This window comes from Apteryx rowi, unplaced genomic scaffold, assembly GCF_003343035.1.
Source record: "Apteryx rowi isolate R43461 unplaced genomic scaffold, aptRow1 scaffold_488, whole genome shotgun sequence".
NCBI lineage: Eukaryota > Metazoa > Chordata > Aves > Apterygiformes > Apterygidae > Apteryx > Apteryx rowi.
In genome coordinates, this window is record NW_020450747.1 from 578,445 (window position 1) to 590,814 (window position 12,370).

Genomic DNA, 12,370 nt, shown 5'->3' on the forward strand with positions numbered 1-12,370 from the left:
GCCGCGCAGGAGCCGCGCAGGAGCCGCGCAACCCCCCCGCGGCGGCCGCCACGGCGCCCTTTCGGCAAAGGCTACGACCACCCCGGCAGCGAACCTTGCACAGCAACAGCTAAGAAACGAGTGCAGCCCCGTGTAAATGTACAACACAGTAATTGCGTTTTAACGGCCTTTAGACTATATCTGGTTAGAAGCTTTCTATGGAAATGTTTTTATTTAGAAAAGTAGAGGCTTGCAGAGGTGGGGGAGTTGCTTAATATGCCTGCTCTCCTCAACATCTGTAAACTCTATTTTCTGATGAAAATTAAAGAAAAAGTAAAGAAAAATAATTTTGGCAGCAGATTTCAGCCATTAGGGGTCATATAAGATATAAATGCTTTCTGCAGATAAAATTCTTTCCCAGATAACTCAGGTTTTCCAAATACATTCACAGTAACACACAAAATGCTTCCATTAGTGTATTGCAAGCTTCACAGTACACTCCTGCAAAGCATCATGTGTTCTCTATTTAGGTCTATAAACAGGTGTGCAGTCTCCTTTCCCTTTGGGTGAAATTAGTGTGTCCCATATTCCCACTTAGTAGTTTCTCTTTCCAGCTGACACACTTTGAAGCTGGGAAAAATCAATCCACCAGTTAGATGAACATCTCAGCAATCTTAAGATGTCTCAAGAGATTTCCAGGTCTTAAAAAATTTATACAGCTCTCTGTTGGCCTTTTTTTTTAATTGAAGCTTGGCATTTTGTCTGCTGTATTTTTGCGCACTTCAAAAATCAACAGAGGCAAAACAAATTGTAGATGAAAGATAGTGACAGGGGAAAGAAAAGAGAGCAAGAAAAAGAGTTAAAATAAAAATAGAAAAAAAACCCCAACTGACTGGCTTTCCTGCTCTCACATAAATAATGGACAGCCAGCAAATAAATAAGCCACAGGGCTCAGCCAAACCCAGGAGACCAGTGGACATGATCCTGCAAGTTTATTAGCACATGGGAACACACTGGAAAGAGACCTGGGAGGTCAGCGAGGCTTGGCTGCTGCTGTCTCGGGCAGTGCCTCACAGGCCACCCCCACCAGGACCAATTTGCTCAGCTAGAAAGATACAGAAATATCCCACTGCAATCAACCCAATGATCTGGGATTTGCACTGCTGGGCGTAAAAGCAGAACTGGTCCACTTGTTACACCATTGAATTACTTACTTTCATTTCAAGCCACTCACAATTGCACACTTCATGAAATCTCTTTGCTAGCACCACCAGGAATTGCTAGGCTTTCCAGCACTCTCTTTCTTGGCTCTGCCTTGAGGACAGCACAGTGGTGTACAGGACTCCTGCCAGCATTAATGAGGATCCCACTGACACTCCCAAGAGAGGCTGTGTCCCCACTGTGACAGTTCCCATGTCTTTGCATAGCTACTGTGAGAAGAGTCCTTACAAGATACCTGCAAATGTAATTTTTCTAACAAGATGCTAGATGCTGTGCCCTCAGAAAGTTCCTCACAGCTTCCCAGGCCTTGGGTGGGATGCATCTCACTTAACTGTAGACATCTACAGTGCAGACACTGTCATTTGAATTAGTCTCTCCAGGCTTATAGATGCTGGAGAGAGACAGGCACTTTACAGTGTAATTTCCCTGCTTTTAGATGTTCACTTAAGGCTGAAACAAATCCTCCCCTAGCGCAGGGTGATTCACTGACTCCTCTTCAGCTTCTGTTCTCTGACTGTAAAGGGAGCCTTGATACTGGTATTTTCAAGCCGTCTACTTAGCTGAGGCAGATCCCAACCTTGCTGTTAGGTGTAACTTAAATTTTGCTTGCTTGTTTAAGCATCCAGCAGTTGCCTTCCTTTCTACCACACATTCTTAAATGAGAATTCAAGAGCTTTCTCTGCCACACCTGAACCCTAGAAAGCCACCTGCTGCTTCGCAGCACTGTTAACAGTCCATCCTGTTCTAGCTCTCCTTATGAATACTTCTGCCTTTATGTCCTGTTAAGTGTTATTTATAGCCCTAAGCAGGTTTGCTAATATTGATCCAATATCAGGTAATAATCATACCACATTTGCCAATTCCATGATAATGATACTGTAAGAATGACAATAATGGTACCATATTAACTAATAATGATACCACAGTCTTCCAAAAAGGACGTGGGATTTAACCTCTCCTACCACAGTCCCCTGGTCTGCAGCCTCCTTTTAGTACAACCTATTTCAAAATTGAAGGCACATCAGCAGGAGGAGCAGCTGGGACTGACCGAGAAAAATAAATACTTGCTTTCTAACAATGAAACTTCCTCTATTTGTTTGAGTAGGATGAGTGTGGGGACACCCACTAGTGTAAAACCTGCTGGGTTTCAATAGTGCAACCCCAGGTTATTTCAGAAAAGCCATTTGAGGAGTATTTCAATACAGATTATTAATCCTGTGCATCATCACTACATTTTAATTGCTAATGGGCGCCACTGTGCATAACTGCAGTAAACATATACAAGTTCAATAACTGTTCAGCAATACAATGCCAAGTTCATATGTAATTTAACAACATCCCTTTTTTATCTTACAAGTAACTTCCAGATTTTTAAAAATGAGAAACATGAAAGCACATTGATTTTTCACCGTTTTGCTGCTGGCATGCTTTCTCTATTTGTTGCTGGGCAAGGAAATACAATAACCAGTTCCCATGTAGTTTAAAGTCACTTTCCAGGGAATCTCACTTTCAGATCTCACAGGCTAGCAGATTGCAATGAAGTGGCAATTGTCCTCGTACTTTATTAATGCATTTGATTCTCTAAGTAAAAAAATAAAGAAAACACAAACTTAAAGCCAGTGCAACCAAGTTCCTAGCTGGTRTAAACTGAGAACAACATCATACTCACTCACTACCAGCAAAGGCACAAAACCAAAGACACAGCCAAATTACATTGCTGCTGGATCCTTCTGTGTCTCCAGGACTAGGTGGGGGGAAGGGGCAGGTGAAGACCATCGCAGATGCCTGTGAAGTGCCTGTAACCTCCTGGACTTCAGTCAAGGAGCAAGGGTAAGGATCCTACATGCAAGAGTCTTGGAGCCCAGGAGCCACCCTTGCTGGTCAGCCCCTGTACACTGGCACCCTAACACAGACCCAGGCCCTCACCTCCAGCACAGACTGGGGACTGCAGCTTGCCCTGGCACTAATCACAAGTCATGTGCCCTGATGCTAACAACCGTCTTCCTACTTCTGCAGAAATGGTTGAACATAGCAGTAAATCTAGCTCTTTGTCACAAGAAGGTGAGAATCTGAACCATAACCTCAGTCAGGGATTATCAAYCTCTACCTGTCCCAGGCTGCCTCTCTGGTTGGCACGAGCCCTCTCCCATCTTCTTTGGACTTTGCAGAACAGAGCAACAAAGCTAGCATTTAAAAGCCTGCAATTCTGAATGCTAGTCCTAATGTTAGCCCCAGCCCTGTTTCAAGCATAATCCTGCAAACCCTAACTTCTCAGAGCTCACACCAGTATATTTGCTTCTGTTGTTACCCATCCTATTTTAATTTTGCAGGATACCTGTTTTCCTGTACCTGCAGGATACAGCAATAAACTAGCTCTTCTACTGACCTCACTCTCTCCACAGCAGGGGAGATCTTTCCCCTAAGTTGAAGTTAGGGTTCAGGTTGGAGTTAGAGACAACGGATGATGAAACTGCAGATGAGTCTGCAGTGGGACTATATCTTAGGACAATGTGTTAAGGTTAGAAATTGGGTTTACATTAGCGCTACAGAAAAGCATGGAGGGGTTGGATCTTACAGCAATCATTTTCATGTTGGTTCTCGAAAAAAGGCAACTTACTGCTGCTACCCATTACTGTTATAGCTGAAGTAGCAGAATTGTGCACAGTGGCTTTAGAGACTTTAAACCTGATGTAGAATCATGTGAGTGTCTACATTGTGTTTCATAATGGAAGTTTTGTTTTCTTCAGAATATAAGGATATTAGTTACCCAGAATACCTGCATAAAAAGACTACTATTATGGTGGGAAGGCCAAACTCTCAAATAGTCAGGAGGTGTCAGAATTTAAAGAAGCTGGTGCAAATCTAATTTGCTGAGTACCAGTACTACAACAGTCTTTGGGCACATGATCACCAAACCATGTTTCACTCACAGGACCCCTGCTACAAACACACGCACAAATCTTATATATTTATATTGTGTATAAGCATACGTTAGAGGACTTAGGAGCTATATGCCACGTTTCACCACACACACAAACACATTGGCACACATTTGCAGACTTTTGCATGTGACACTTGACAACACTGGCACTGCTAAACCCTGTTCCTGTGATTACTTACATTATTCTAGTATAGACATCTGTAGCAGTACTATGGGCCACATCCAGCAGTTTTCAACTTGGTGTTTTTAGCAGTTCACCAGAGACCAAGTACTGCATTTCACCTATGCATGAGAGTATGATTAGCCCCATTTATCTAGTTCAAGTCGAAAAAGATTTTACCTGAGGTTTTCTGAGCTGAATTCTGATTCCAGGAAACGAAGGAACTGGTCTCGTCCTACTGGGTCCTTCAGCACTTCATCCATAGAGAAACCCCATCTTTTCACACGCTGCTGGCTAGGTTCTTTGCTGTTTAGAGAGAGAAGACAAAAACAGATGGAATGTGCATTTCTGCCTGCTGTCCGAGCAGCTGCCACTGCTGCTACTACGCAGCAAAGGGAGGAAGATTATCAGAGCAGGAGATGCTGTCTTCTCAAGATTTTGCAGAAATACAAGCTAGCAAATAACATACAAAAAGAAGCTATGAAGACCAGTGTCACTGTTAATGCAATCGTATTATCTGGGTGCTGCTTATATAGCGAGATGAGAGAGACAGCACATGATATGATTTTCAAAGAGTAATTTCTTGTGCGTTTCATGTTAAGAACAACATACTTTATGTTCCTGAATGATTATTCATTATGCATTTCTTATGCAGCTTCTTGAATGCACCTTGGTAATTTCTTACATGCCAAGGCAGAGATTTGTCAGCAACATTCGTTGGGCCCCTGGTGAGCTCCAAAGCATCTTTCTCGCATCTTAGATGGCGCTGGCTGGTCACTTGGAGCTGACTTTGGATTTTCAGTTGCAGATTTGCATTAAAAAGGGAGCTTCATGAAGAAGCAGTGAGGCCAAGACTTCTAAAAATGATTACTGGTTTGTGGGCTTTTATTTTTCAGTGCCTCTGATTTTTGGATGTCTAACTCTTGGACGATTAGCAAGCACTCCCTGAGCCATGATAATCGGGCTCTCATTTTGTGTCTCAGCTGGGAAACTGAGATGCAGAGGCATCCAAAATCACTAATGACCTCGCTCCTAAATCATTTCTTAATAAAGCCCTGCTTACATAAGCTATTGTTTAAATTGCCAGACATGTTGCAGAGATGCCTACAGGGAGAGGCAGTGCCTGGGAATCACAGTGAAGAGTCTTCAAGACAGTCTCTGCATCAGAACATAAGCTGGGCGCACAGAGCGTTTGAAAGCTTCTGGTGTGGTGGCGTCATACTATGAGACAACCATTAAAATACYGCTCAGCTGCTCACATTTGTGACAGTACAGCCATTGTTAACAGTGCATATCTATTAAACTGCATGTCTCATCACGTCCACAGTGATTCCTAATCCTAGAGCCTTAAGGGGCAGTGGCGATCTGTGCTGAAGACAAATCAGCTGAAGGGGTAAATAAAATGCCTACTTTGATCTCCCCTTGGTGTAAAGACAAAGCAAAACTGATGGGCATGTCCTTACTCGAAGTGCAGAGAGCTCAGGCGGGCTCCTCCTGCGTCTGCCCGGGAACCGCAGCGCTGAGGGCAGCAGTGCTGAGGTACCTGCCTCGTCGTTAAGCGAGCCAGCCCAGACACAGGGACAGCAGAGCCCTGCTCATGCAGTGCTATACACGAGCTAGGTTCAGGGAATTTCCTGTCTAATTCAGAGATCAGTGGCTGTTCTACTGCACAGGGTGCACTGCCATTGTGTAACGTTCTCGCGTGAACTGAAAAGGCCAAAGTGCTGTCCAAAATGGAAGGTTTTTAGTGGCAGTTCCCAAGTCCTGAAGTGCCATGAAGGATTAACTGCAGTGGCACAGTGCTTTCCATACTCAGATAGATAGGATTTTACCAGTAGAAGTGTAAGCAGCTTGCTTTTCCTGAATGAGGGCTCTGCTTTCCTAACTGAGAAACAGCTTTGCAGGCAACACAAGGGGCTACTGCAGCTCTTGGGGAACATTTAATTATTCATGCAAGTTGCAACTAGATGCAGATGCAGTGAGTTCTCCTATAAGAGAGAATAAAATGGAAATACAGAGCTGTCTTTTCTTCTGTCTCTCAACAATACTGCTTTCTCTTTTTCATCAGCAAGAAAATCACCTTCCTTAACTTAACGCAGAGATCATAGCAAGAGCCAAGCATTTATTTTAAATTTATATAAAAGCCATGACATCTGGTTAAATTGTATTGCTAAGGGACACGGAAATCTTTTTTGGGATTTCCAGCTACCTCAGCAGATGCAGAATTAATGGATGCCTGGATACCCTGTGGATGGGGGCTCATCCAGAGAAGTATTCTGCAGAGGTTGCAGGGAGGGAGGGAGGGAGAAGATGAGAGAAACTGACTAAAAAGAAACCTGAAATATCCAAATTATGTGAAGAGGGGCAAAGATTAAGTAACAGATTTACAGATTTCTATGACTTCCAGAGATGCTGATGAAAAATACCTTTCATGTCCCAGATCACATTGGTTTTAAACAGGGAAATAATTTGCTCTTTTCCTGGGACACTGTTTCCTATGGACTGGCTTTCTTGGGCTGACAGCATCTTAGACTTTACATTATTATGTAAATACAGATACGATTAGCTTTGGCACGCTCTTCTCAAAGATTTGCTTAAGTGAACTCCCAGTTCAGATTTGATGCTGAAGAACAACAACAGCTAAACGGAAGAAGCTGCTGAGCACTAGCAGTAGTTGGCCAATGGATGTGTGCGAGTGAGTTGTGAAGGTCATACATTGCACAGTGAAACACAGCATCTTGCTACAAATCCAGAGCTCAAGTCTTGCTCTGGACTTACACTAAAGGCTAACCAAGCTATAAACGAGCCCTCAGTCTCACAGGCTGGGAAGCAAAGGAAACCACTTGTGTGCCACTGGGCATTGAAGCAGCTACACCTTAACCATGCTAGCTCAGTGGATTAATTAGACTTAGGCAAACCCTATATTTCATTCAAACCTTCTCCTATAGCTGTTAGACCTATAGGCAGGCAGGATAATGCTAGTCCTGCTACTAGGCCTGCTGATAGCCTGTGACTGCAACAGATGAAGATACTGGCCAGACTTCCCTTGCAACTGCCTCTTAATGGGCTGTTCACACTCATGTCCCATGGGCAAAAGACAGTCTAAACTGCAGCATGATACACATTTTTTGGAGGAGCTCTCTGAGGTGTAAGGCACTGGAGGTCCTGCACTCCTTCCTCTCCCTTTTCATCTCTTTATTACACACCATCACAGAGACAAGCCAGCTTGTTCACTAATAGGTGAGGCCCAGACTCACTTTGTCCATCTACCATACTTCAGACTTGCCAGGTGTCACACATGGCATGTGAACTACACTCAGCTGGCCCCATGCCATAGCACACCTCTGCTACACAGTGACTCTGCAGGCAGGTACGGCTGGCACCAGCGTCTGCCCAGTTGTGGCCAGCTGCGCCTTGCACAGGGATCCCAGTACAGGGATCCCAGGACAGTTAGCAGGCTCTCAAGGGCCAAAGGAGGTGTGCTGCAACAAATGTCCCTTAGCAGCATCCAGCATTTGTGAACTCTTAGACCTGACTCTGCATGTGCTTGACGAGACCTGACTTACAGAGCACCAGACATCAAGAGATACAGATGTGGAAGGGCTGTATAACTCACAGAAGAGGAAATAAAACATCAGCTCCTTTTTTAACTTGTAGCTATGTGTTTGTATCTTGTAAATTTACAGACATCCAACTTCCTATCCAAGCAGGGAGGTGGGAGGAGCATACAGACAAAATAGCAAGACTACCCTAAGATTACTTAAATTTACCAAGTAAAAGCCGCTTCTTACCTCATTTCTATGTCCCACAAAGCCACATCATCACTTATCCAGGGATTGGAAGGCTCAGCAGAAGTTATAAAGGGGTCATATTCCATGTATTGCTCCGAGTAGGCTATTAAACTATGACAGATAAAAATGAACATAGAAAAAAGAAAAAGAATCAGGACCTGAATGCTTGGTTGCATATCAGAAGCTATAGCTTTCAGCAATTCTTTTTCTTTTTTGTGTGTTGCTTTTTTCTTTACATACAGAAGGGTCAATTCCTCAGTGACCATAGGAGTTCCTTTCCCCAGGGAGTCTGCATGGAAGGATTTCTCTGCAAACACCCACCAACTCACCGCAATATTTTCCTCAAGTTTGGCTCTGTCAGGATGCCTACAAAAAGCCTGAAGAGGCAGCAGCTGGACTGATATGGTAGGACTTCTCCCAGAGAGCAATGGGATGACTATGAACCTTGTGTTCCCCTCTTCATTCGTTCCATGCTGCTGTAGCCTCTTGTTCTCTGCACCCATTTAACTTCACGCATTTTGAGTAACTCATCTAAGGAGGGTCATGCACTGTAACTAAGCATATGCTTAAATCTTCGCAGTATCACAGCTCTGAGTGTCAGATCGTCAGACTATGGATCATGTTTTTGTTATATCGGTACACTGCCTAGAACAATGTCAGTATCCTGATACATTTTAACAGTAGTTTATAATAATTAACTTAAAATAGAATAAATGACATGCATGTTGGAAAACCGTGTGGCATTTATGCCAGTTTGTTTCATGACTAGTCAGCTAAGACCACATACAGCAGTCTCTAATCCTTACTAGGAGGAGTTTCAGAGCACTCCCTGGGGAAATAACTGTCTGTTTGCAGAAACAGTTCAGGAATTCCTCAATTGGGGCAGGGGTTAGGGGGGACATTTTTACAAAAGGGAGACAGCATATATAAAAAGAAATCAAAAGAAATTTGTCTTAGTTTATACATTAAACACTCTAAGGTACACTTTACATTTTTTGCCTAGCTCTGTCAACTAATTAAATAAGTTAATTGAGTCTCATCATACTGAACAACTAATTTACTTTCACTGTGCCTGCCCATGCTAAACTTTATCTCGGTCTTCCATCCCTCAACAAGGCAGGAGAATTAAAAGATCCTGTGAAATAAAGGGTCACAAAAGGCAAAAAGTTTCCCTGACCTGCTCTACAGTAATTATTCTTTTTGTTTGTCCTAGCTCTTATCATGAGGCATTAAAATCATACACTTCTGTAACCACAGCAGGTTCCCATTGCCCCTCGGGGCACTCAGGCCTGTCTCRTCTCATTTCATTAATTACATTTCATGACTGCTGTGGGTCAAGGGTTGGAGGAGGGAGCAGCATCCAATTTCAGAGAGCAGCAGCAACCCCTGAGATATCAATGAGAGAGAGGGTTGATCAAAACACATCCAACAAAAAAGAATCAATCAGAAGTTATCTGCTGTGAAACACAAATTGCTTCTAACAAAATAATAAGGCATCAGAGGTGCCACAAGTACTAGCAACCCCCCCCCCCAATTAAATGAAACAAGGGGAGATTTGCTAAATGCATCTTGCTGATTCAGCATAATTACAGCAGCTGAATCACTGCCTGATTGTAAACCAGAGGTTATAGGCAGGATGCACCCTATGGGAAAGCATTTCTGTCCAAATGCAAACCTGGACTTTTGGCCTCTCAGGTGATGCAATGTAATTCTGGTAGGAGAGGCAGTGGTAATGGTTCACTGAAGGGTGCAGAGCTCAAATTGAGCACCTGCCTGTCTTGCATTCAGGAGGCCTGCTGAGCCTTCACAATAACTTTGAGAAACTGAAAGGCTAACACAGATTTGTTACAGATTTTCATCTAGCGAGCTGAGATTGCTGCTGGTAGGAAGACACTCAGGTTTTCCTCAGCCTTTTCTATAATGCCACGTATGATGGGCTTGCGTCAGTACTGAACGATGCAATCAGGGAAAGCAGGAGGTAGAATTTACCGACAGTTTTGTTCAACAGTTCTCAAATCTCCGTGACAAATCCTAAAGCCAACAGTGTGCAGGTCCCAAATGGGGAGAAAGGATGTGGAAGAAAGAAGGGGAAAACAGTCTCCAAGGTGCATGCAGCAGCTGAGGGATGTCTGCTCCCTCAATTGGTGCAGAAAGGTGCAGAAATTGGTGCAAAAAAGAATTGGTGCAGATCTGCTCCCAGAAGAGGAACAGGAAGGATGGGGAGGAAAACCTTCAGTAGTGAGCATTTATTTAACAGGAGCTGAGGATAACTTTTTGAATGCCTTTCTGTTCCTCTTCTACAGTTGGACAAGGACTATCCAATAGAATATCACACATTTATGGAAAATTATGCACTCGGTCAATCACTATTAAAGTAATTTCTATTATATCCCTTATTTACTTTCTTAACTGTCTGAAAATTGAGACATTTAATGACTAACTGTTTTGTGCAGTGACAAATCCACTCCCAGCACTTGCTGTGGGTTTGTTTTACCTCTGGCTCAAACTCCGGAGTGGAGCAACAGGCCCGTAACTCCCACCGCCGTCAGCAGGAACCACAAGACCCTGATCTCTTTCTATTAACTGTTATCCCCCTAACTCAGTTCGGACTGGGGTGCTCAGCTTGGAAGTGGCTGACTGCTGGCTTTCCCCCTGCAGCCCCGGTGACGTTACCTTAGAAGGCACAGGGGACGTGAGTAGCTGGACTATGTTCTGGTCTGTATTTTCTCATAAAGACAGCAGCTTGCTTCCCTCACCACTCCCTACCTTATTTCTTTCTCGTGATTTCCCTCATCCTGTCCCGAAGTGCCTTCTCGCTGCACTGAAGACACGCCAGGAGGCGTTGGTGTGGTGGTCCGGCTGGGGAAAGCAGGGCGCCGAGACGCCGCCCCTGCTGTGCTCCAGCGGCCCCATGCTGCGCTGGCACTTCAGTTAATCCCAGCAGTGCAGGGCCAGCCTGAGGAGTGACTTGCTCATAGTGGCACCTCCTTACTCAACAGATTTGCTCCTGGTATGTGCGTGTGTGTTCAGCGTTTTACATGCTGCTTCCAGGCCATACAGGTTTTATTTTAAGCAACAGTTCAGTTTAGGTCATCTAAATTCATTCGCCCTCACCCATCCCTCCTCTCAAGCCACTTGACTTATCAAGCTCTTCATTTCTCTTCCTGCAGTTGCCTTTGGCAGTGCTGTTTAGAGCCCTCCACATTTGGGCAACTTTTGCTGCTGCTCTTGACCCCGAGCCCCACAACAGAAGAGCCCGTGACCCTTCCACAAGGCAAGTGCATCATGTAACTGCACCCTTCTTCACAAGCAGAAAATTACTCAGAGAGGAAGGGGGGAAGCATGGGCACAGGTTGTGGAATCTCCAAATTTGGGGATTTTCAAAACTTGCTGGACAAAGTGCTTATCAGCCTCATCTAACTTTGAAGTTGGCCTTGCTTTGAGCAGGGGTTTGGACCAGGTGGCAGGAAAAGGCCCCTTTTGCCTTGAATTTTTCCATGACTCTCACATGTAACCTTTTCTTTCCAGCTAGCCTTCTTGTCATGCCATGCTTCTACTTATGCTAAATAATAATATATACACTGACATAAAATCAGATGAGAGGGCTTTTCCCTTCAGAACAAGAGCTTTAGCTATCTACTTGTCTGCAAGTAATCAGGAAACTTTGTGCTATCGCATCATTAGGCCAAAATCTTCAAAAGCAGGTAATGACTTTGACGACCTGGCCTGAGGCACCATAAAGGAGCTGATTTTTCAAAACATGCTCTTTAGCACCTCCTGGAAATCAAACCCACAGAAGACATCACAGCTGCAGATTCAACAACAGAGGCTCCCCAGCCCAGAGCTGGTGAGGAATTTTCCAGATAAACTTTTTCCTGTTGGAACAGGAGAGCTAAAAAAATTGCAGTAAAAGATGGGTTCTGATAAATATCCCAATTACATTTTTTTTTATTTCAAATTTGTCAGTTAGCCTCTGTACATTTTCAAAATTACAAACTTCCGTTTGTTGCTTTAAAAATTTCTTCCTCCCACATCTTAGTGAATTTAAACTAAAATATATCTATATTAAAGAAATTTAAAATCAGAATGAATCTTTTCAAAACAAGTGAAAAGTTTTTGATTGTCCTGATCTAATTTACTTTTCTCCAGATTACCAGTTTGCCTAAGTTTTGATAGCTATTTTCTCCCCCAGTTTGGGACCAATTGAAAAAAAATGCCAAAGTCCTTCCAGATCAGGAAAATTGTTTCCTACCTAGCTGTGCCCAAAACTAATAGATC

The 12,370-nt window shown here is 43.7% G+C and overlaps 1 protein-coding gene across 1 annotated transcript in view; it reads right to left on the bottom strand.

The window, feature by feature from the left end:
• Nucleotides 1-12,370, bottom strand: part of RGS6 (regulator of G protein signaling 6) — a 95,468-nt gene that overhangs the window by 29,202 nt on the left and 53,896 nt on the right. Inside the window, exons 11-12 of the mRNA XM_026078754.1 lie at nucleotides 8,093-8,203; nucleotides 4,482-4,607 (exon numbers count right to left, since the gene is read on the bottom strand). Of these exons, the coding sequence (XP_025934539.1) occupies nucleotides 4,482-4,607; nucleotides 8,093-8,203 (237 nt within the window). The remainder of the gene's footprint in view (nucleotides 1-4,481; nucleotides 4,608-8,092; nucleotides 8,204-12,370) is intronic.